This window comes from Bos indicus, chromosome 12 (genome assembly GCF_029378745.1).
Source record: "Bos indicus isolate NIAB-ARS_2022 breed Sahiwal x Tharparkar chromosome 12, NIAB-ARS_B.indTharparkar_mat_pri_1.0, whole genome shotgun sequence".
Taxonomy (NCBI): Eukaryota; Metazoa; Chordata; class Mammalia; order Artiodactyla; family Bovidae; genus Bos; species Bos indicus.
Genome location: NC_091771.1, coordinates 78,647,891 through 78,669,947, shown reverse-complemented (window position 1 = coordinate 78,669,947; position 22,057 = coordinate 78,647,891). Strand labels below are relative to the sequence as shown.

Here is a 22,057-nt window from a genome sequence, read left to right as displayed (position 1 = left end):
ATTAGAAAATTAGTAACGATAGCACAAAAGCTTTCTCTGTTTATGCAATAAAATCTAACAGCCGCCTTTATAGGAAGGGTCCCAGTACAGGGCCTGGCCAGTGCTCGCCCAGGCCATCATTAAGCTCTCCAAGGCCGGGATTCACTTACACTGTGCATCTTTGTTCCAGAGCCATCAGGCGAGGATAGCCACTCTCTACCTGCCTCTGTTCGGTCTGCTGATTGAGAACGTCCAGCGGATCAACGTGAGAGATGTGTCTCCCTTCCCGGTGAACCCTGGCAGTGTACGTAAGCACACTCACACAGACACGGCCTGCATTTGTTTCCTGCGGCTTCCCTAACAAAACACCTCGGACAGGGTGGCCCAGAGCAAGTAGGAATTTATTCCTTCACTGTCAGGGGGCCAGAGATCCAAAATCAAGGTGTCAGCGGGGCTGGTTCCTTCTGGAGGTGCTGGGTGAAGAGCCAGGCTGTGCCACTCTCCCAGCCACTGGTGCTTGCCTGGAGCGCTTGCTGCGCTTGGCGGTGGCTGTGTGACTCTGCCTGTCTTCCCTGGTGTTCTCCCTGGTGTGCGTCCGTGTCCCTGGTATCCTGTCCCATCCTTATAAGGACACCAGGGCTTGGATTTCATCCACAGTGACCTCATCTTATCTTACATCTTAATGACATCTGCAGAGACCCTCTTTCCAAATAAGGTTGCATTCTGAGGTTCAGGGTGGATGTGCATTTGGAGGGACACTCTTCAACTATACACCCCTCCTTTTTGCCCCCCAAACCATAATAATCTACAGTAGTCTTGGTAAATTGCATTTCTGGCTAAGATGGGGTCAATTAGTAAACCTTCAGCTCTTGTTAAAAATCATTCTTAAAAAAAAAAAAATTATAAAAAGCCATGCTTTCCTGATGGCTCATTTTCTTATAAGATGTCAGGATCTTTGTGTATCCAAGAAAAACTTATAGAGGAAGGAATTTTATTTAAAAAAAAAAAAGCATAATTCTACATAATTCTAACCTGTGTATTACGAGATGTCAGTGCTAGTCCCAGTCCTGGTGTATTAATAGCATACCACACAGTCTTTGAAAAGCCACTTCTTTGGGCTTAATTTTCCATGTGTCTATAAAATTAGAAAGATAATCAGACTAGATGTCGGGGGGGGGGGCAAGATGAGCAATCCCACCTCCCCTAATTGACCACCTTAATTTATTTTAGCCTTATGCAGATATTTAGAGGTATATTGGAAATTAAGTTGAGTGAAGGGTGATGCCAGGTATGATCTCAAAGCCTTTTGGTTGGAGACAGTTGGCTGTTAATTTGGACAGGTTAGCCGTTCAGTGTCCTTTTCTTTATTCTAGACCCTTGTACTGGCTCCATCGTTCGTCTTACCACTGTCATGATGGCATACACTGGGGAGTTTCCTTGTGTGTTTCTTTTCTGTCCCTTTTTCTCCTACAGTGGTGCTTTGTCCTGGTTTTTATACCTCTCTCCTCTGAGTACATCTCCTACCTGATGGTGCATTGAGAGGAGCCCTATTTGTAGAGCGTGTTTTGTGTCAGTAGTTCCAAGGAGCATAAGTGGTCACTGTCCTTAAATGGGCTTCACCACACTCATCTCGCCCTCGCCAACACTGCCCTGCACCTGTGTGTTCTCTAAATCTGTCTGCTTTTCTAATCAGAATAAGCAATTCTGGGTCCTCTCTGTACTCCTTCAACCCTGAGAAACGTGAACACCATCTTTTTCTCTGGCTTCCATCGAAGTATAATCTCTGTTACAACACAACTTCACAATGAACACAATTTCTTGGGAGTTCACAAGAAGCGCCTAACCTGCAGAGGTTTTCACCACCGCTATTGTGAGGTCATTATTGCTCATTTAGGAGGATTTCTGATGTGAGAGAAAAACCAACATTCTAGTTAGAGCCCTCGAGGCTTCTTCTGAAGGAAGAAACCTGCTGAAATAATCTAGAAAGATGCTGGGTATCCGAGCTGTGGAAAGGGAGAAATGCTAGACCTTCTGGGGGAAGACAGGACTCCCTAAGCCAAGGCTGCTCTGCCCCCCCAGGCCTGAAGTGCCCTACGCTCCCCACTCCTGCTGCAACCCGCCCCCTCCGTCCTCCCCTCACAGGCTCCATGCTGGTCCTCCCACCCACACGTGATGGGCAGGCCAGGCCGTTCTGCCCTGTTCTCCCGCTCATGCTCATACTTCCAAGAATGGTCGGTGACTCTTTTAAAACCATCTTTAATGATTTCTTGTCTCTCTCCCCCTTCAACAGACTGTGAAGGAAGAATCCCTCACTTTGCCAGCAGTGAACCCGTTAGTGACGCCCCAGAAGTCTGGGGGCACGCTGGACACCAGCCTGCACAAGGACCTCTTTGGCGCCATCTCTGGCATTGGTAATGCTTGGACTCTGACCTGTTTCTGGCTAGTTGTACTCAAAAAGTGTCTTTAATCCAGTCATCCATTAGCTTTCAGATCAGAACTTTGAAGTCTTGAGTTTCTGCTTCACATGTTCTTTTTCTTATTTTGCTGCTCAGCTCTGAAACCCCCCTCAACCCTACCCTGAAATAAAGATCCCTAATTTGCAGGAATTCCGAATATAGTACACTTAATTGCATATTTGTCTTGTTTGCTTTGTGTTTAATGCATGTTAATTTTTAATTTTAAATCTTCAAATTAGATTGTTTATGCTTTTAGGAGAAGAAAATCTTTGCAGGTGTGTGTGTGGGGTTAGGGTTTATTTGTAGTGTTAATCATTTAGATGAAATGTGAGAAAGTAATTCCTGAAGGAGTTATTGGTTTATGGCTCGAATGCAATGCTGAAATCAGTTTTCTAAAATCTCTTTCCTAGAATGTTTTTTTTCCTATCTAAACTAATGTTAGAGCAGCCCCCATGGGGAGGAAAACAGATGGCATAATTCAAGATTCAAACTGTGTAGTTTTTCCGTTTAAAAAAAGGCCTGAGAAATGTACTGATTAATATTCTGACTAATTGAGCCCATGTGCCAGCTCCTTCATAAAGATAATGGTGCAAAAATATACATACATCTTCACAGACACTCACAGGCTTATGCTGTCTCTATCTCTCCCTCTGTTTTACACCACAGTTTGAATAAATGAAGCACCCAACTGTGGCTGGTGCTCAGACCACCCAATGATGGAATTAACCCCCAGGGCTTAATAAAAGGGCAGAATAAATGCCCCCAGAATAAAAGGGCAGTCCTTTTATCTAATTAATCTGCAGGCTTATTGTTCATTCTGAGTTTATGTCCTTAGCTTTTGTGTTGTTCTTGTTAACATGCTATTTCATGTAGGCAACGAAGCTGGCCAGACTATGAAATTGGAAACCTCACACCAGTGCTCAGATTTATCCTCGAACACCCATACAGTCTTTAATCTTGCTTATGTTTATGTGTATTTTTCATAGTTCTGTTTACCTCATTTGGCACCGTAAAGATGAAATGAGTTAATTCATCCAGAATGCAGAGCCTGGCACACAGCATTTCCACTGCTTCTTCCTGGGGCTCTCGCGCTGACCACTCACCCAGCCACTCTCTGGAAGTGGGAAGGGGTCCCTTCCAGGCTCTGTTTGCAGCAGTCCATGGCACTGGCTTTAAAGTCAGACAGTTGTGTCCTTGGGTCCAGACTTCCACCATTTACAATTGCAAGGGCAAGTTGTCTGTCCTCTTCATCCTGTGCCCACATTTCAAAAACAGTCCTGGTGAGGGAAGAAGAGCTAGTGTAGTGTTGCAGAGCTTGGCAAGGTAGACACCTCAGTGTTGTTATTTGACTGCCATTGTAACAAGCACAGTTCTTCAGTGTTATTCATGCTTTGTGATGGACTCTTAGTAGCCAGTCAAATGAGTCCCACAGCCTAAATCTTAACTCTGTGTTCCCTCTGACCAGCATTTCTGTAGGATCCAAGGCTTTGCGGAAATGGTGAAACTAGAATGAGGTGATGTTTTGACTCTGGCTTGATTTCTCCAGTTCCACATTTGCCCGGTTAGGGTTTGGGATTCCTTGAGAACATAGAGCTGAGCCGTGGGGGGGGTCTTCAGCACAACTTCATTGGCATAAATGGCCTTCGATTGCTCTGTGTTAATGGTGAAGTTATGAAAAGTACTTGAGACTAATTTTGTCTTTTTCATTCTTTCTTGAATTTTAAGATCTGGATCCACTTTTCACGGGAATTCACTGCAGCAGACTTATTTATACTTGGGCTTTTATCTATGACCCCACCTTCCCCTCACCCCCCATCTTTAAACACTGTAATCCTAACTTCCTTTTAGAAATGCCTTCCAGGGAAGCCCCCACCTTTGAACTGGGTTTGCTAGTTGTTTTCTGGTAGCTTTAGCTCTTCTTTTATTCACCAAGGAATTCCATATCTTGAGGAGATTCTCCTTCCACACTTACTGAGGATGTGCCCTCAGCATTTTTTTTTTAATGCCTTTGGAACATGGTGCATGAAAATTTCTAAAACCAATTCATCGCCTGGATAAAAACTACTGTAAGATTACATTCATTTTAAAAGGCATGCATTCTTAGGCTCAGAGTTCTTTTTTCCACCTACTCAGTGTATTGCTTTTTGCTGTCTGTACCAAAGGGGAGAGAGTTGAACTAAAGTTCTCTGAAAAGTTATACACCGGGCCAGGATATTAAATACAGACAAACACAGACAACAGGAACATGGTTCTAACTAAGCCTGTTGATTTTGATTTATTGCATTTCCACCTGTTTGCCTTTAGATTAGGACTCTTGTTCTGGAATTGAGCCTAAACTCTGAGAATTCAGGGTCTAATTTTACTTTCCCCAGAGTCTCTTTCTCCTGAGCTCCATGTTCTACATTAAATATGAAGTCCAGTTATATTAGGAGGCTGATAGTTATAATTTGGTCACAGCACATGTCTCTTTTCTGAGTACAGAAAAAGACTCATTGCTTTTTCATAGCGTTTTGACCTGCTTCTCGTGGCAGTCACACAGTTCCTGTCCTGGGGCCGTGCTGCCGGTAGCCCGTGGTTTACATGTTCCCGCCTTCACTTGTTTTCGGATTCTGCTGACCCTTCTTTCCTTGATGTACTTAACACACTGAATCGGTTTTAGGGATGGTGGATAAGCCTGTGGGTGGGGATGGACTAACTTGGAGGTGTCTCAATCCACGGCAGCTAATTGGCAGGCTGAAACCCAGAAGGGCTGCCTGTCCCAAGGTGCCAGGTGACGGCATCTCTCGTGAAGGCAGCTTGGGAATGAGAGGGCCATGCTCACAGCCTGCTGCGTGGGGCTAGGGCTCTTCTCCTGCGGTTTGCACAGCCAACCAGGCCTCTCTGCCAGGGGCCCGCCTCTTGGTTCAGCCCAAAGTGTGCGAGTCTGAGGGTCATTTTTAATTATGTGATTTAATGAAATCTTATCTAAGCAGGAAGTCAATCTAGTACTTTTTAAAATTCCATAGTCTCGAGGTAGGGGCTGACTTCTTCCTTAAAATGCAATTTTTTGTTTTTTCCCCTCACAGATGTCACGAATTTTATTTCCAAGTTAGATTTCCTCTCTGCTCGTAAATGTTTATTGCAGAGATTCCCAAACAGTCTCAGTTCACAGCACCCTCATTATCAAAGTGGCTTTTTTCATGGCGTCCCCAGGCCAAAAGAAACACCAAGTGGTCCGTTTATTAGGTGCTTAAGGCCAAATAACTTAGTAAGTATGTATAACCTAACAATTTAAGAGGCATTTGAAACCTATGTATGTAAATTCAAAGAAAAAAAATTTTATTTTTAATAACCACAGTTCTTACTAATGGAGCGTGTGTGCCTATTGGACACTGCACAGCTTCTCACATTTGAAATCAGATTGCTCACCGGCATTCTCATTTCCTGTTCCACACTGATTTTCACCCAGTACTTGGCTTTTATCACAGCAACCCCACTTCAGAGAGATATGACATCATGGAAAGGAATGTAGCAGTCTGAGGTCAAAACTACGGTTTCCAACAGATGTCAAGTATTGTGTTTTCCTTGAAAATTGAAAATGTCCCGTGACACTCCTCGGGGTTTTCTGGGGCTCCTGGGCATGCCGTTTGAGTACAGTGGGTTTATTGCATGATTTAAGTTTTTTTTATTTGAAGGTTATAGGTGGATTTATCTTTTTAATTTTTTGAAGTCTTTATTCTACCCCAGTCTGAAACAGCATGTTCTCCCCAAGTCTGAGCAATCCAAGGTGGTTTCTCGTAAGTGACTTGATAGTTATGTCGGAATGTTTCAGACTCAAGTTTACTTTTACACTACATGGCCTAGTTCTTTAAAGGAGAGGTAACTGAATAAAAGTCTTGAGCCAACTTCCTCACAGAAAAAACAAGTTTAAACAAGTGCCCTAAAAGCAGTCTCCTTTGAAGCTGAGGGCTTACCTTTATTTTGTTCTTTCTCACCAAATCTGGGTCTTGGCTTGACCTTTGTTTAGCTTCTCCATATACGAACTCAACTCCCAACATCAATAGCGTGAGAAATGCTGATTCAAGAGGCTCCCTCATAAGCACAGATTCCGGGAACAGCCTTCCAGAAAGGAATAGTGAGAAGAGCAATTCCCTGGAGAAGGTAAGTTCCTTTCCTGTAATTTCGGTGTTTTCTTATAACTGATGGATTCAGCCCAAAGTAGGCATGCTTCATGTTCGCATGTTCATCAGGTTGGACCTTTTTTTCCCTTTCTTTCTGAAACAACTCAGTTAAACCTGGGGTAGTCGGTCAGAGTATGATCTAAGGGTGGGGCCCATCCCCTGCACCCCTCTATTCCTGTTCCAGCATTTCATCAGTGTTCACAGTGAGCACTTTGGTTCTGGAAGTTTAGACAGATAGGGAAATCAGAATGCCACTTGCTAAGAATCTCCACGGTCTGTGTGCCAGAGAACAGTGTTTATAACACAGTTACCCATGCAAATGGGCGCTGGATCCAAAGCTGGCTCCAGAAAAGATTAATTATGGATGACTCAGGGATAAATCCTTATTGGGAATCACTCCATTCACCCTGTGCCCCCAACACAACACATCTGCTCATATTGAACTATTTTTCTTGAAATAACAAAAACTATTCTGAATTTTGTACGCATGGATAAAACTTAGATTTAGACCTGGAACCATGATAGATGAGTCTCACCTTGGCCACTGTTTTCCTAAGTTATTTCAAGTTATAGGCAAGCACGTGTATCGGTCAACAGGTGACCCACTTAGGGATGCATTCCAAATTCTCAGACACACGGAGGCCATCCTTACTTGGAATCAGGTGCGTAACCTTACCATGGGGTTGCGGGTCTGGCCTCTCCCCGATGGTGCTCAGCCACGGTCCTGGAGCCATGCGGACATCTCCGTGCAGGGGTCATGACCTGTCGAACTTTTCCCTTGACCCTGACACGCCTTCCTGCATAGAGGGAGAGGCTGCTCAGAAGGCACTCGGCTTGTGTCGTGCATGGTGCTGGAGAGGAGGAGGAGGAGAGAGACCAGCCGGCCAGGAGACACCGAGCCACCGTGGACTTCTCGCTCCTGACGCTGCCACCTCTGCCGGAGGAGGCCCCGCTGGGAGGAGGCCTGAGCTCTCCCAGGGGCACTGAGGAAGTGGGTGGGCAGCAGGGTGCCCCCGTGCTGCAGCTTTGCCACTGATGGCACCGGGTTCCTCCCTATGATGGAACTACTCACATATGTTGTTAATCGAGCCTGAAAATAAATTGAAAAATGATTTATTGAATTGAAATTGAACTGAATTGAAAAATAATTATGTATTTTTTCAATTGCCCACCAATGCCTTGAATGAAATATTGAAATGAAAGACAAAATATTTTTTTCACTGATCTTTCTGCTTTGGTATTTGGGGAAAAAAAAAATTCCTGATTCCAATTGGAATTATAACTTTGAAGATTTTCTAATTTCCTGTGTTCTCTTTTAATGAGATGAGATTCTTGTTCTTTTTTTTTTTTTTTTTTTATGTGAATAGTTTGGAAGTGAACCTGCTGCCTGGTGGCAAAACTGCCCTCGCCCTGTGCCCTGAGCTGTGTGAAGTGTGCAGTGTTGCGCTGAGCTGATGGTGGCGTGATAGCATCAGCTCAGGGCCTCTGGCCCTGCTGGGCTGAGATGACCCTGTTTGCCCCTATCAGGCCGCTGCCCATGGTCCTCCCTTAAGGCTGCTCTAGAATGTAACAGAATGACCATGACTCAGCTCCAGGCTTCAGTGGCTGATCTGCGGCAGCACCTTGGACTTAATTTGCTGTTTCAGCCACTGACGTGGCTTGGTTTGGCGGTGTCTTCTGAAGCATCGTTTCTGTGTTCCGTCTTAGCACATAAACTTTTCCGCATGAAGTTTTACTTGGCATTTCAGAACTAAGCCAGTAACCACGACTGTGGTTATTCAGTTTGAAAGGTCCGTGCCTTCTGCCTTGTCCTGGGAGAGTGTGCAAAGGAGACAAGACAGCACTCCCATGGATTATTAGCACACGTGTGTGTGTTTGGTGATGATGTGCCTGTGGTCTGTTGACAAATCATGGATACCTGCCAACTTACATGATTTGACTAAATTCTGAAAATCTTTCTCTTCCAAGGGAGAAAAGTGAACCTAACTTTGTTTTACTTGTAACAAAGGAGAAAAGTCACCTGTGTTTTCTCCTCCTTTAGCACCAACAAAGTGGCACTTTGGGAAATTCTGTCGTTCGCTGTGACAAACTAGACCAGTCTGAGATTAAGAGCCTGCTGATGTGTTTCCTTTACATATTAAAAAGCATGTCTGACGGTAGGTAAAAAAATGAAGAAATCTGCTTTACTTTCCTTGTTTCAGTATTCGGTTTATCCTTTAAAAATTGTAGTTGGTTGAGAGGGTTTAAGGATTTAAGTGGATTTTTTTTTTCTCTCTTGTTTGAAATACATGTTAATTTAATAAATGTACTAGAAATGAAAGTCTTAATTTGGACGTTTATTTTCATTAATTACTATATTCTATAAAAAGAAGTTCTAAAGTGTGAAGTTCTAAAGTGTGAATTTTAAAATTTTATACTAAACTCAGACATACGTCTTCGCCAGAGGAGACAAAAGCAGATAAATGAAAGGAGCTCTTTTTTTTTTATTATTATAAAGTTTCATTTGTCCAAACAAGCTTATGGACCACTTGCCTAATTTTATTAGTCAGTCTCCTGAATTAGAGACTGTAGTGTCAACGACCTGAGCACGTGCGTGCAGCATTCCTGGCTTTAACTAGAAGAGGGGTGCGTTTAGTTTTCTAATGGAAGTAGTGGTATCCTGGTAGGTTGAGTTTCTGATTAAGGGCTTGACGACCCCGTTTTTAAACAGGAATGACCACGACCGTTAGTGCTTTACCAGCACCTCGTGAGGCTTGTGAACGCCCATGGCAGGACAGTTGCAGCTCTGATTTAGTGTGCTATAAGCAATGGTACAGTGTCACAGTTCTTATCTTGGCCAGAAAATCTACTCATTTTCCCTGTAACAAATCAGAAAGTGTTCTGTGAACTCCGTTAGGGTCATGGAGAGAAGATGAACTCTTCTGAAAGGAAAATGCCATTTTTGGAGACCGGAAGCCCGCCTGTCTGGCGGCAGGGGCTGTGGCCATCGAGCCTCCAGGGAACGGCACTTCTGCCTGCGCATAGTGCTTCTTTCCTATCGAGCTCCCATTTCAGCAGCACCAAGAGCTGACCCCTAGCTCAGAGGTTAGGAGTAGCGTGCCAGTCCTTGAAATGCTTTGTGACTGGGGTATTTTATTCTTCTGTCAGTATGTTACTTTAAAATAGCTATTTAAAAAAACAAACAAACAAATAGACAAGGTTTTTTTTTTTTTTTTTTTTTTGCGAATGATGACCAAATATAAAAGCACTGGGCACTTACTCTAATATTTCAGTTAGAACGTTGAACTTCTTCCCATTCAGTCAGAACTTCTCAATTTTCATCATGGTAGCGAGTTTTAGCCAGCATTATAATCCTGCTTTTCCTTTGTTAAAGATTTTCTTTAAAATACTTTACATTTCAAATATTAAATATGATGCATAACTAGAACATCAGTGTTTTTAAAAAAACAAATATACAAGAAGTATACCCTTTTAAGTCAGCCTTTTGTTAAGGCCAGGCAAATATTTTTAAAATGCAATAACCTCTTCAAAATAGTTATAGAATGTTCTCTTTTATCAATTACTGTCAAGTATAATTTTTTCCCCTTTATAATTAGAATTTCTTTATGTGTGTGTCTCATTTAAGAAATCTGTACCTACTCTCAGGGTCTGAAGATATTCTTTTGTATTTTCTTTAAAAGCTGTATTATTTCAATTTTCACACTTAAATCCTAATGTCTACCAAGCATTGATTTTTGTGTATGGTATGAGAGGCAGGAGAAAAATCACCTTTAGAATAATTTACCAGACAGACAATCAGAATCAGCTCTGTAACTAGCTCTGTGGCTGTTCTTTGCTTTCAGTTCATTTGTGTCCGACTCTTTGCAACCCCACGAATCGCAGCACGCCAGGCCACCCTGTCCATCACCAACTCCCGGAGTTTACCCAAACTCACGTCCATTGAGTTGGTGATGCCATCCAGCCATCTCATCCTCTGTCATCCCCTTCTCCTCCCGCCCCCAATCCCTGCCAGCATCAGGGTCTTTTCCAATGAGTCAGCTCTTCGCATGAGGTGGCCAAAGTATTGGAGTTTCAGCTTCAGCATCAGTCCCTCCAGTGAACACCCAGGACTGGTCTCCTTGCTTTATCCCACATTTAATGAGCACCTTGGACACGCAGGGCCCCTCACTCACCCTCTGCTCCTTTTTGTGCTTCCTCCCTCCTTAAGGGATAGGCTACCCACTCCAATATTCTTGGGCTTCCCTGGTGGCTCAGCTGGTAAAGAATCTGCCTGCGATGACTGAGACATGGCTTCAATCTCTGGGTTGGAAAGATCCCCCTGGAGAAGGGAAAGGCTACCCACTCCAGTATTCTGACCTGGAAAATTCCATGGACTGTGTAGTCCATGGGGTTGCAGAGTCTGACATGACTGAGCGGCTTTCATGTTCACTTGCCCTCCTTAATAGAACTTAGCTCTGCCTCCCCGCACCCCCAACACACCCAACAGCCAGAGTAAGGAAAGGCCGCCATGGTATGCCCGGCTGGCCAGCCGGTTCTGTTTCTTATGTGCTTGGGGAAGGGTCTCAGAGGTCTGCAGGTTGACCCAGAGAGGCTCTCAGCATCCCAGGAACTCCCTAGGTTCCCACCACACCCAGATGACCAGCCTCCAGTAACCAGAGTCTGTCTGTCTGGATTCTGAACTCAAACCCTGCCCCCAGGAAATGGAAGCTCTGCGACCCACCCTCTGGTCTCTAAGGCCAAACGTGGCTTTCAAAATCAGGTGCACTTGGTTTAAATTTCCATTCCACCAGCATTCTCTCCGCTGGTCATTGGGAGAATTGCTTAGCGTCTCTGAGCCTTTGTTCACTTCAGTCACTCAGTCGTGTCCGACTCTTTGCGACCCCATGGACTGCAGCACACTAGCCCTCCCTGTCCATCACCAGCTCACGGAGTTTACTGAAACTCATGTCCATTGACATCACCAACCATCTCATCCCTTCTCCTCCTGCGTTTAATCTTTCCCAGCATCAGGGTCTTTTCCAGTGAGTCAGTTCTTCACATCAGGTGGCCAAAGTATTGGAGTTTTAGCTTTAGCATCAATCTTTCCAATGAACACACAGGACTGATCTTCTTTAGGATGGACTGGTTGGATCTCCTTGCAGTCCAAGGGACTTCAAGAGTCTTCTCCAATACCACAGTTCAAAAGCATCAATTCTTCGGCGTTCAGCTTTCTTTATAGTCCAACTCTCACATCCATACATGACTACAGGAGAACCATAGCCTTGACTAGACAGACCTTTGTCAGCACAGTAATGTCTCTGCTTTTTAATATGCTGTCTAGGTTTGTCATAACTTTCTCCCAAGAAGTAAGTGTCTTTTAATTTCATGGCTGCAGTCACCATCTGCAGTGATTTTGGAGCCCACAAAAATAAAGCCTGACACTGTTGCCCCATCTATCTGCCATGAAGTGATGGGACCGGATGCCATGATCTTAGTTTTCTGAATGTTGAGTTTTAACTCAACTTTTTCACTCTCCTCTTTCACTTTCATCAAGAGGCTCTTTATTTGTTCTTCAGTTAGTCCATCTGTAAATGGGAACTCTGCTTTGAACATGGTGAAGATTCAATGACGGGACACATGTGAAGTCTTGAGACCCAGTGGAATGCTTGGCACATAACAGCTACTTGCTATGCATCCGCCCACTTCTCCCGCCTGTTGTCACTGCTCTTGACCATGTAGAATAGAAGTCTACGGCCGTGTATCTTTGTGGGCCTTCAGCCCCTCTGCAGCCACCCACTCCCTCATCTCAGGCCCCAAAGACTCAATGGCTTTTTCCCTAAGAGAAATCTTATAACACATGTCTCAGCTTCTATATAAAATGTAACCATGTAAAAATGGTTAACTCCCAGATGATAACACTGTGTGTGCCGTGCTGCATGGGTAAGGGTCAAGTGAATTCGTAGGATTTGCCTTAACTGAAAATGTGCCCAGTTGCTTGTGATAAAGAGTAGGTTGACCCAGAGGTTCAACCAGTAGGCGAGGTTCTTAAGCACAGATACATTATACCATCGGGCTGGGAAACAGGAGCTCTCATACACTGATTATTCAGAAGGCGGTTTGACAGTATCTGTTGAATTTTAAATGTACAAACCATTAACACGGTTACTTCACTTCTAAGAATTTGTCCTGTAGATGTGGTTGGACAAGTGTGCAAAGACCCATGGTCACTAAAGCATGATTTATAACAGCAAAAAATTGAGGGGAAGAACAAGTAAAACGTCTGTCAGTCGGGGACCTGGTAACTTTGTTATAGTGCGTCCATGGAGAAGAATATTATGCAGCTTGGAAAAGATTGGGATAGATCGAAGCTCTGTTGTTGAATTAAAACTCAGTGAAACAGTGCACATAGCATGCGTGTTTCCATTTCAATGTGTGTGTTGGGAAGGGGTTACTTATGTACATATAAGAATTTTCAGGAGATTCTCTACTGGGGAGGGATTCTGTAGTTGGTAAAGAGTGAACCTCCCTTTAGATTGTATGCCTACAATGTATTCTTTGAATTTTCTAACCCATTTAAGAGCTCATCATGTATAAGTTAAAATATGTACCATGTCGGGTTAGATGATACATGATGAAATTAAAGTTCAAGTGTTCAAATGTAGCTTCTTTACCCTGACTAAGCTGTTATACGTGTCATCTGGTATAGAGTGGTCACCATAGTTCATTCTTTGATCAATTATGAAAGGGGGCTGGGAGGGTTTGGAGGCCTACACTCAGGTCTCTTCCCATATTACATAATGTAGAAAATAAGTAGAAAATAAGCATCCTGATTCTGACCAAATACATGTTTACTTTCCAGATGCTTTGTTTACGTATTGGAACAAGGCCTCAACAGCTGAACTTATGGATTTTTTTACAATATCAGAGTGAGTAGTTTTGTCTTTGCTCATTGACTCTTGATTTTTCCTGGCTAATTAAGGGGTGTGAAAAATACTCTGTTGTTGAACCAGGAATGCAATGTATGGTCACATCCACACTTATCCTTAGTTAAGTTCTTTCTCCTGGAGCTGACCCCAACACCCAGTCTCAGGAACTCATGGCCCAGAGGACAGTGACAGCCCTGAATTTACATATGTGATGATTATAGATGAGAGGTTACTACTTGTGTGGTTAAGCCGTTTTAATAAAATAACACAACATTTGTTAGCTGAATTGGGTGGATGCTGCATTTCTGAGTTGACTCTAACTTAAGCAGATACAGTACCTAAGACAGAAAAATTGCTATAATTTAAAAATATACAGTAAGTAAAAGTGAAATCTTAAATACAGTCTATATTATTTGATCTCTTTAAGTTTCTATTTTTTCCTTTAAGCTTTTTATTTTTAGAAACACAGATCCACAATCCCTTATCCAAAACCAGTGGGGCCAGATGGTTTTTCAAATCCAGAATTTTTTGGATTTTTGAAAAATTTTCATAGAGAGTATATTCCGTAACACCCAGTAGGGTCTCAGGGAGCAACCCACAGTCAAGCACATTATTGTTTTTGCATTAAGAACTTATTTATTTAATACCGTGATTGTTCACAGTAATTGGTTAAATCATGGGCTTCCCTTGTGGTTCAGCTGGTAAAGAATCCGCCTGCAATGCAGAAGACCTGGGTTCAACCCTGGGTTGGGAAGATCTCCTGGACAAGGGAAAGGCTACCCATTCCAGTATTCTGGCCTGGAGAATTCCATGGACTGTATAGTCCATGGGGCCACAGAGTCAGACACGACTGAGTGACTTTCACAAGTAGCTTTATGTCTGCTATTTGGGGTCATGATTTGCTGCCCCACGTGTTTGCATGAATTTGGGTGGAAATCCATGACGGTCAGAGTTTTGTGCATTTTGGAGTTAATGGCCTTGATTCATGAATTCACGGCCGTTTCCTCTCTAGTATAGATAATATTAGAGATATTATATCTTGTTGATACTTAACAAAGATAATAGTTGTCACATTTGAGATAAGCTTCACCACCAGAAGAACTTCCTTTTTTAAGCAATGTTATGGATATAGTAAAATAAACAACAACAACAACAAACATACTTGATGTCTGCAAGGGACCAGTCCATTTACTTGAATCAAAACAGAAAGTTCCAGGGGCTTTCCTGTTGGTCCCGTGGTTAAGACTATACTCCCGATGCAGGGGGCACTAGTTTGATCCCTGGTTGGGGAACTAAGATCCCATATACCACGTGGTGCAGCCAAAATAAATACATAAAATGAAGAGATGTTGTCTTGCTAAAAGGAATAAATATGATGTTAAAAAAAGAAAAAAGAAAGCTCCTTAGGTTGAACGAGGATGAACAAGCAACTCGGAGCAGCGTATGGGGTTTTCACTTCCAAGACGAACGTAGAGTAAGTGTCCAAGCTCTAAGTCAGTTAATCCTGTCCCTCCTGGGCCTTTGTTCTGCGTTGCTCAAACCATCCTCCACGGTTCTGATAGCAGCACAACATAGGGCCTGCCTTGAGTTTGATCACTTTCTGTGGGTTTAAAGGTACCTTGCAGAGAATTTCTGAAAACCAGAAGTAAGGGGCCAGTAATATAGGTAAGAGCTTATTGAATGAACGTGTTACTGTAAATGCATTTAAATAAAGTAACGTGTCAGAAGTGATTTTATCCCCAGTAATTTTGTCGCCTCCCCTGATAATCTTTCATCCTGTCCACAGAGTCTGCTTGCACCAGTTCCAATACATGGGGAAGCGCTATATCGCCAGGTACTGTGGGGGGTTAGTGTGACGTGTTGTGTCATTCTGTGTATTACTTGGACCCGAAAGTGTGGGAATTGTCGTCTGTGGTGATTGGCAGTTGGAATTCTCACAAACAGCCGTGAAGACAGTTGGCGGGTCCTTGGATCGCTGCCATGAAACCTGGCGGCCTCGCTCGCCGGCGTTGCCGCGTTCCTTCTGGCTCGCTCTGTCTCAGGCGAAGCTCTTGGAAAGCTTTTCCTCCGCGGCCTGGTGCCGCAGCTCCTTCCAAACCCTCCCTACGCTCTGTTCTGTCTCCTCTTCTCGCTGTTCCTCTTGCTGTGTCTTCTCACTCCCTCTGTTTCCTTCCTAAATGATCTCTCTTCCCATCTCACCTTCAAAAGGTCCTTCTTTTCTTTTTTCTTACCATTCTACCTCCCAGCTCCCAAGACACTAACTTCTCAGTCCAGCCCCTTTGCTTCTTAATGAAAGAAGGTTTTGAGCCCATCTCCGATCCGTTCGGACTGCCACCAGTACCATCTCTCCAACTGAGCCTTTTCTCCGCTCTTCCCGAGCAAGCCGTCTGTGGCCTGTCGTCGCCTGACCAGAGCGCTCTGTTGAGCGTCATAGAGCCTCACTGCCCCATGCCCAGCCCTTTGGTTCCGCACTGAGTCGGAGGGGAGCTGGACACTCCTTGCTGGCAGGCGGCTGAGCAGCCCCTGCTCTGGCAGTACCAGTATCTCCTCAGAGGGCGTCTCTTCCCTCCTCCTGCCCTGTCGCCATCCAGCGTGTCTGTGTCTGTTCTCTTCCGTGTTGTGTATCCTGTGATAATGTATTTGTGGAGTCTTGGTCCAAGTGTCTTATTTCTCTATTGTTACTGTTTTAAAATTTTAAGGATAAATAAACATATTTATGTTTTAAGAAAAACTTTAAAAGTTTAGTTGTCATTGAGGTTTTTCGCTTATCTGTAATTCTGTTTTACAGCAATGAAATAGGAAAGAGATTTTTAATAGACTTTCTGAATGTCAAGATTTTGCTTTTATGGTAACATTGTTCTTTTCTTGAGATATCTGAGAAATTTTCAAAATTGTGTTAAAAGTAAAAGTATGTTTTCTTTTAAAAAACAGATTGAGAAAGACTATATTATGCTTTCCTCCCATTAATACTATTTTTAATTGAAACATGGTGGCACTTAACGTCCGCTAATCTCAACTCTTTTTCTTTTTTATCGTAACAGTAATTTTTGCGTTTGAGTTTTTTGAGTCCTAAATGCAAGTATATACAGTGTGTCCTTATGCAATAACCTCTTTATATGGCAACTTCATTCCTTTTGACTTTGTCCCATGAAGATGGTTAAACAGTATATTTGTAGCAGAAAGATACTGTGCTGGGGGAGCTTCTCACCCTCTTTTAGTAACTGTCACCCACATCACAAGATGGCATTTGGAATATGTTGTGCAAATAGAATAAAATGCCTCAGAGCTAAACGTGGTGAACGTGAGAAGCCAAAGATTTCGGCCCCAACAAACTGTTGTGGAATTGGGTTTTGTGAAACAATTAACTGATTTTTTTTCAATGGCTATAAATTTAACCTTTTTTTTAAGAAAAAATCTTCTGACTTCCTAAGCACCCTGTATATATTTGCATGTAAAAGAATGCTTCCTGGGACTGTCTTGGAAGTAAATGAGCATAGAGAGGCGGGGGAGGAGGCCGGTGTTGCTTGGTCTGGTGCAGAGCCGCGTGCTGGTCTATAGGAAAACATGCGTGGTCTCTGCTGCATGCGGACAGGATCCCGAGTCGTCCGTGTCTGGCCTCCGTGGGGCTCCCGTCCTGGGAACACCGCACCTTCTCATTGTGTCCCTTTGAAATCACCCAGCAGCATGCTGCCCCATGAGACTCCATGCATGCCCTGCTGCACTCCACACAGTAACACAGTGAGGGAGCCGGTTGGCCGCGGGACGGGGGACAGGCGTCGCTCCGGCGCTGGGCTCAGGTCTCGTCTGCTCTGGTGATGGTACACAGTAGGAAGTCAGCCGTTTGACTGCTAACCCAGATCACTTTTCTGTTTTCTTCACTTGGCTGCTGACAAGTCTAACAAAGGGTGTGGCTCTTCTCCTCCTTGCCTGGGTAAGAATCAAAGGTGTTACACCGCTTCACCGAATCCGTCCCACTGCATGTTTTTCCTCTGTTTTCTTCCAATGCCTTTGTTTTGACTAAAAAAATAAAATTGTTTCCGCTCTTCAGTAACATGTATGATCTGAAAAGGCACGTGCTGTTTTGGCCGTTGTCCAGATGCTGGTCTTCGGCACCACACTGGAGTGATGCTCACCTGTTTAAAAAGGAGCATCTCTGAAGGGCTTTCCGACACTGGAAAGGCCTCTGCTTTGGCCTGGTTCTCGCTCCTTCGTCTTCAGGTGCTTTGCTCTGAACTCTGCGAGCGCTGCCCCTGCCGCCTGTGTGTCTCTGGCTCCCGGGCCCCAGGCGGGCTCCGCTGCGCTTGGTCTGTGCGTGGCCCGTCTCCTCCGTGCTGTGTCCCGGCCTCACTAACGCCCCTCCCCATCTCGCCGCAGTGTAACAAGTCTAACTTTGGCTCCTATCCCATTTCACTCGTGTTGCAGGAACCAGGAGGGGCTGGGACCCATAGTTCATGATCGAAAGTCTCAGACATTGCCTGTTTCCCGTAACAGAACAGGGATGATGCATGCGAGATTGCAGCCGCTGGGCAGCCTGGATAACTCTCTCACTTTTAACCACAGTAAGTCCCATGACACACCATCGTAACAGCCAGCCATCCCACATGACAGCCCCGAGGGGGCCGCCCCCCACCGGCCACCGCGCCGCACACCACGTCACCGACTCGCCTTCTCTTCCAGCTCAGAGCAGTGGGACCCGGAGCTCGCCGCGCAGTCCCCTTCCTCAGAGGAGAATGACACAATGTGGGACGGGTCAACTGCGGCAGCAGACCCAAACGCTCAGCCCCTCTGCCCCACGGGCTCCGCTTGGTGCTTTTAAGACAAAATCCAGCCTAATTGATGATGATAGCGGGACATCCTCTGATATTTTTAGTTCAGTATTTTGAGCCATTGCCAGGAGCCACCTTATCGTCATTTACTGCCCCCCACCCCTCCGTGACTCCTGAGAAACCTCTGGGGCAGGTTCCTTTGGCCCTCCTGAGGTCATGTGTGTAGTTGACCCAGCGTCCCCATTCTGACATTCCAGCCCTGAACATATGTTAATCTTTAAACTGCTGCGAAGCCGTAAAGCCCGTGAATCAATGTGTGAGGGTGTGGAAAAGCCAATAACAAAGTGACTTTTTCTGTGTTTTCAGTGTGAGAAAGATATCAAGTGTGCTTGGGATTTCTGTAGACAATGGTAAGATTTAATCAGGTCAAAGTCTGCTTACGAGGCTGCTTCACTTGCAAACCGAGACCTCTCGTTCATCTTGCCTTCCTAACTTTGGGGCTTCCTAACTTCACAGTAGAGACTTTGCCAAAACATAGGAGCATTATCTTTAATTCACTCTTATCATTTGCCAGAGGGCACCTGTGCTGTTTCCAGAAACCTAAGTGTAAATTTAATCTTCTTAAGGGTTTCTTCAAGCAGGAAACCTATATCAACCTTGCAGCTCTTCAACGTGATCATTTCTGTCTGGTGTGGTCTCTGAGTCGTCCCATCCTCGCTCCATGCATGAGTTAGCTAGTTACTGTGCCATGTAGACAACTATTTATACTCACTCCAAGCAATATCTTTAATACATAGTCATTAATATCTTCTCATTGTTTCTAATCATAAGAATTCATCCCATGAACTGTGATGTCCATACCTCTTTCTTTGTACAGGCTGAGAGTCAAGACAGTATATTCCTGACACCTTAAATTGAGAATAGTTCAGGTTGAGAAATCAAAATACAGCAGCTTCCACCCCCTCTTCCACCCCCAGCAAAGTTAAATGTAGTGGGTACAGTCTCTCTCTATAAACTTCTAGGCTTAATTTAAATCAATATTATGTCAGTCTGCCACACACTGAGCCGGTAGCCTTCAAATGCTAGTTCTCAGTTCTATACTTAGCTGTACCTTGTACAACACATGTAAGAATTTGATTTATCCACCTCTGTCAGGGCTTTTTCAGCTCTGCAGACATGAGGTTCAAACAAACAGAACAAGGAGTTTCACTATTTTTAGTTTTCATTTCCTATTTAGCACACAAATCAAATTTCCATTCTTCTGAAGGACCTGCTACCTTGCCTTTTGCCCAGAAAATTTTTAACACAAGGATTATCTCACTATCAGTTGAAATAACATGCTTACACTTTAAAGCATTAAAAAAAAAATCTAAGCAGACCAAGGCCCCGCCTGCCAAGGTAATTGTTTAGGAAACATAGAAAACAGACAAAAATAAACGGAATGATCAGCCCATGAATAAATAACCTTAATCCACTAAGATGGGCAGCAGTTCCTCCCACTGCAAATGGGCTTTGCGGTGGTGGCTTGAATTGGAGGAGAGAGACAGCTGGCTGTGTTCTGCTGCCAAAGACCATATTGTTAGCGTTGTTGATTTCCATCCTGTCTTCCTGCTGCCCACAGAGAACCCCGTCCTACCTGCCTCTCTCCTCTTTTCATCCTGAATGTTTTTCTTTAGCCATTTTCAGCAACACCATCCTCAATCAAATCTTCTCCTTTGGCCTTTCCAATCAACAGTGTGTAGCTGATTATTTTAGCCTTCTAAAGTGTGCCTGCAATTCCCGCTCACCCTAGATAGCTTCCAGTGTCTTGTAGTCCATGCATCTTCCCCTGGAACTCAGTCTTCCCTTATGTCTCTAATTCTGATTTTGTATTTGGGGGGCTTTGGCCCCTGCCTCCATTAGCTCTTTGAGCTCCATGTCATCAACTCAGCCAAAAGCCAGAGAGAAGGGAGTGTATACTGTATGTATACATGTGTATGTGTGTGAGCATGTATATGTATATATACATAGATGATTTTTTACATCTGGAACCTAGGCATTTTATGGGAAATTTGTAGCCATATATGTGTCTTTAAGAAAATTCCTATTTAACAGTAAATACAGTACCTTCTGTTGGGCCAACCAATATGACAGATATCCAGTATGTGAGAGACTTGGCTGGAATGCCAGAATCTAAAATGGATTTATTTTAGAAAAGGATGAAAATAGAAAGAATCCTTTCAATCCAGTTCAGTTCAGTCGCTCAGTCGTGTCCGACTCTTTGAGAATCCCTTAGACACCGGCATTTTTTCATTTCCTCTTTTCTCTAGTTCAAGAAGGAAAGGCTTTGTTAGACCTCAGCATGACCAGCAGGGGGCAGCAGAGGACCACAAAGAACTTAAGCCAATGCATGCCAGACTGCCCCTCCCCATCACCAGTTAACAGTAAGACAAGGGAAGAGACCCCATACTTACTGCAGGTATAACCCTAGCAGGCACTTACTCTCGGATTTTTACAGCAATTAATGAAAGTAACAATTTCACTGTGACCAATGGGCTTAGCTATTTTAAAAACACTCAAAGCATAGGAGTTTGTTGCATGGGTCATTGCCCAGGCTTATAAAAACAAAATGTTTACAACATTAAGGTATTGACCTGTTTACTGTAACATGTACTCATTGTGTATCAGTAGAAAAGACTTATTCCAGAGGACAAATTGAGAGTGGTAGGTGCCCCGAGGATATTTTATATAAACCAAGTGACGAGGGGAAAACTGAGTGAAGCGCATTTGCAAATAAGTGATACATTCACAAAATAAAATAACACTCTGTATTTAATGTTATATATTATTCTAGGAATATATTAAATTCACTTGAATGATAATCTATATTTCCCACTGATTAATGGGAGAAAAGCCAGTCAAGAGGTAAAAACCCTTGAAGAAAACCTGTATTTCATATAATTCAGTATAAGAGATGGTTTAAGATCACTGGACTAAGTTGCAGAGAATTGTTGTTTAGTCGCTAAGTTGTGCCTGACTCTTTAATGACCCCATGGACTAGTAGCCCGCCAGGCTCCTCTGTCCATGGCTTTCTCCAGGCAAGAATACTGGAGTGGGATGCCATTTCCTCCTCCAGGGATTCTCCCCAACCCTGGGATCAAACCCACGTCTCCTGCATTGGCAGGCGGATTCTTTACCACTGAGCCACCTGGGAAGCCCTTGCAGAGAATTAGATGTGCCCAGATGTCCTGTGACATTTAGAAAAGGCAAGTGGCTGTGGATCAGCTTCCGCCCTTCCCACCACATCACCTCTGATGTGCGCTGGGGCCGGGGGCCAGGGATAGTTATAGGTATGGTCAGCATTGCTACACCGGGATTTTCAGGAAACAGAACTGCATAAAACGGAGTAGAGTTAGTTTAAACACAGCAACTGACATTAGAGGGGAGAAGGTCTCATCCTTAGCCTTTGAGTGGGATTTTAGAATAAATTCCGTATCTGAGTGACAACAGACTGGAAACTGTGTGCATGTGAGCAGTGAGTCCTAAGGTCTCTAAAGTGACCCCTGACGTGCCGGCCAGAGATGATGGTACATCAGGGAAGTCCTCCCCACCCTGCTAAGTCACTTCAGTCGCGTCTGACTCTGTGCAACCCCATAGACGGCAGCCCACCAGGCTCCTCTGTCCCTGGGATTCTCCAGGCAAGAATACTGGAGTGGGTTGCCATTTCCTTCTCCAATGCATGAAAGTGAAAAGTGAAAGTGAAAAGTGAAAGTAAAGTCGCTCAGTCATGCCCGAGCCTCAGAGACCCCATG

The 22,057-nt window shown here is 44.1% G+C and overlaps 1 protein-coding gene across 16 annotated transcripts in view; it reads left to right on the top strand.

The window, feature by feature from the left end:
- The window catches only part of DOCK9 (dedicator of cytokinesis 9), a 323,308-nt gene that overhangs the window by 216,678 nt on the left and 84,573 nt on the right, over window positions 1–22,057 (top strand). For 9 of the 16 annotated variants that reach the window (XM_070800419.1, XM_070800420.1, XM_070800416.1 and 6 more), the window contains 7 exons: window positions 170–283; window positions 2,270–2,390; window positions 6,442–6,575; window positions 8,637–8,751; window positions 13,434–13,500; window positions 15,287–15,334; window positions 17,923–18,059. In XM_070800419.1, the coding sequence (XP_070656520.1) occupies window positions 170–283; window positions 2,270–2,390; window positions 6,442–6,575; window positions 8,637–8,751; window positions 13,434–13,500; window positions 15,287–15,334; window positions 17,923–18,059 (736 nt within the window). Of the gene's footprint in view, window positions 1–169; window positions 284–2,269; window positions 2,391–6,441; window positions 6,576–8,636; window positions 8,752–13,433; window positions 13,501–15,286; window positions 15,335–17,922; window positions 18,060–18,632; window positions 18,677–22,057 lie in introns of all 16 variants that reach the window. The other 7 variants (XM_070800427.1, XM_070800428.1, XM_070800429.1 and 4 more) reach the window with 2 other exon arrangements.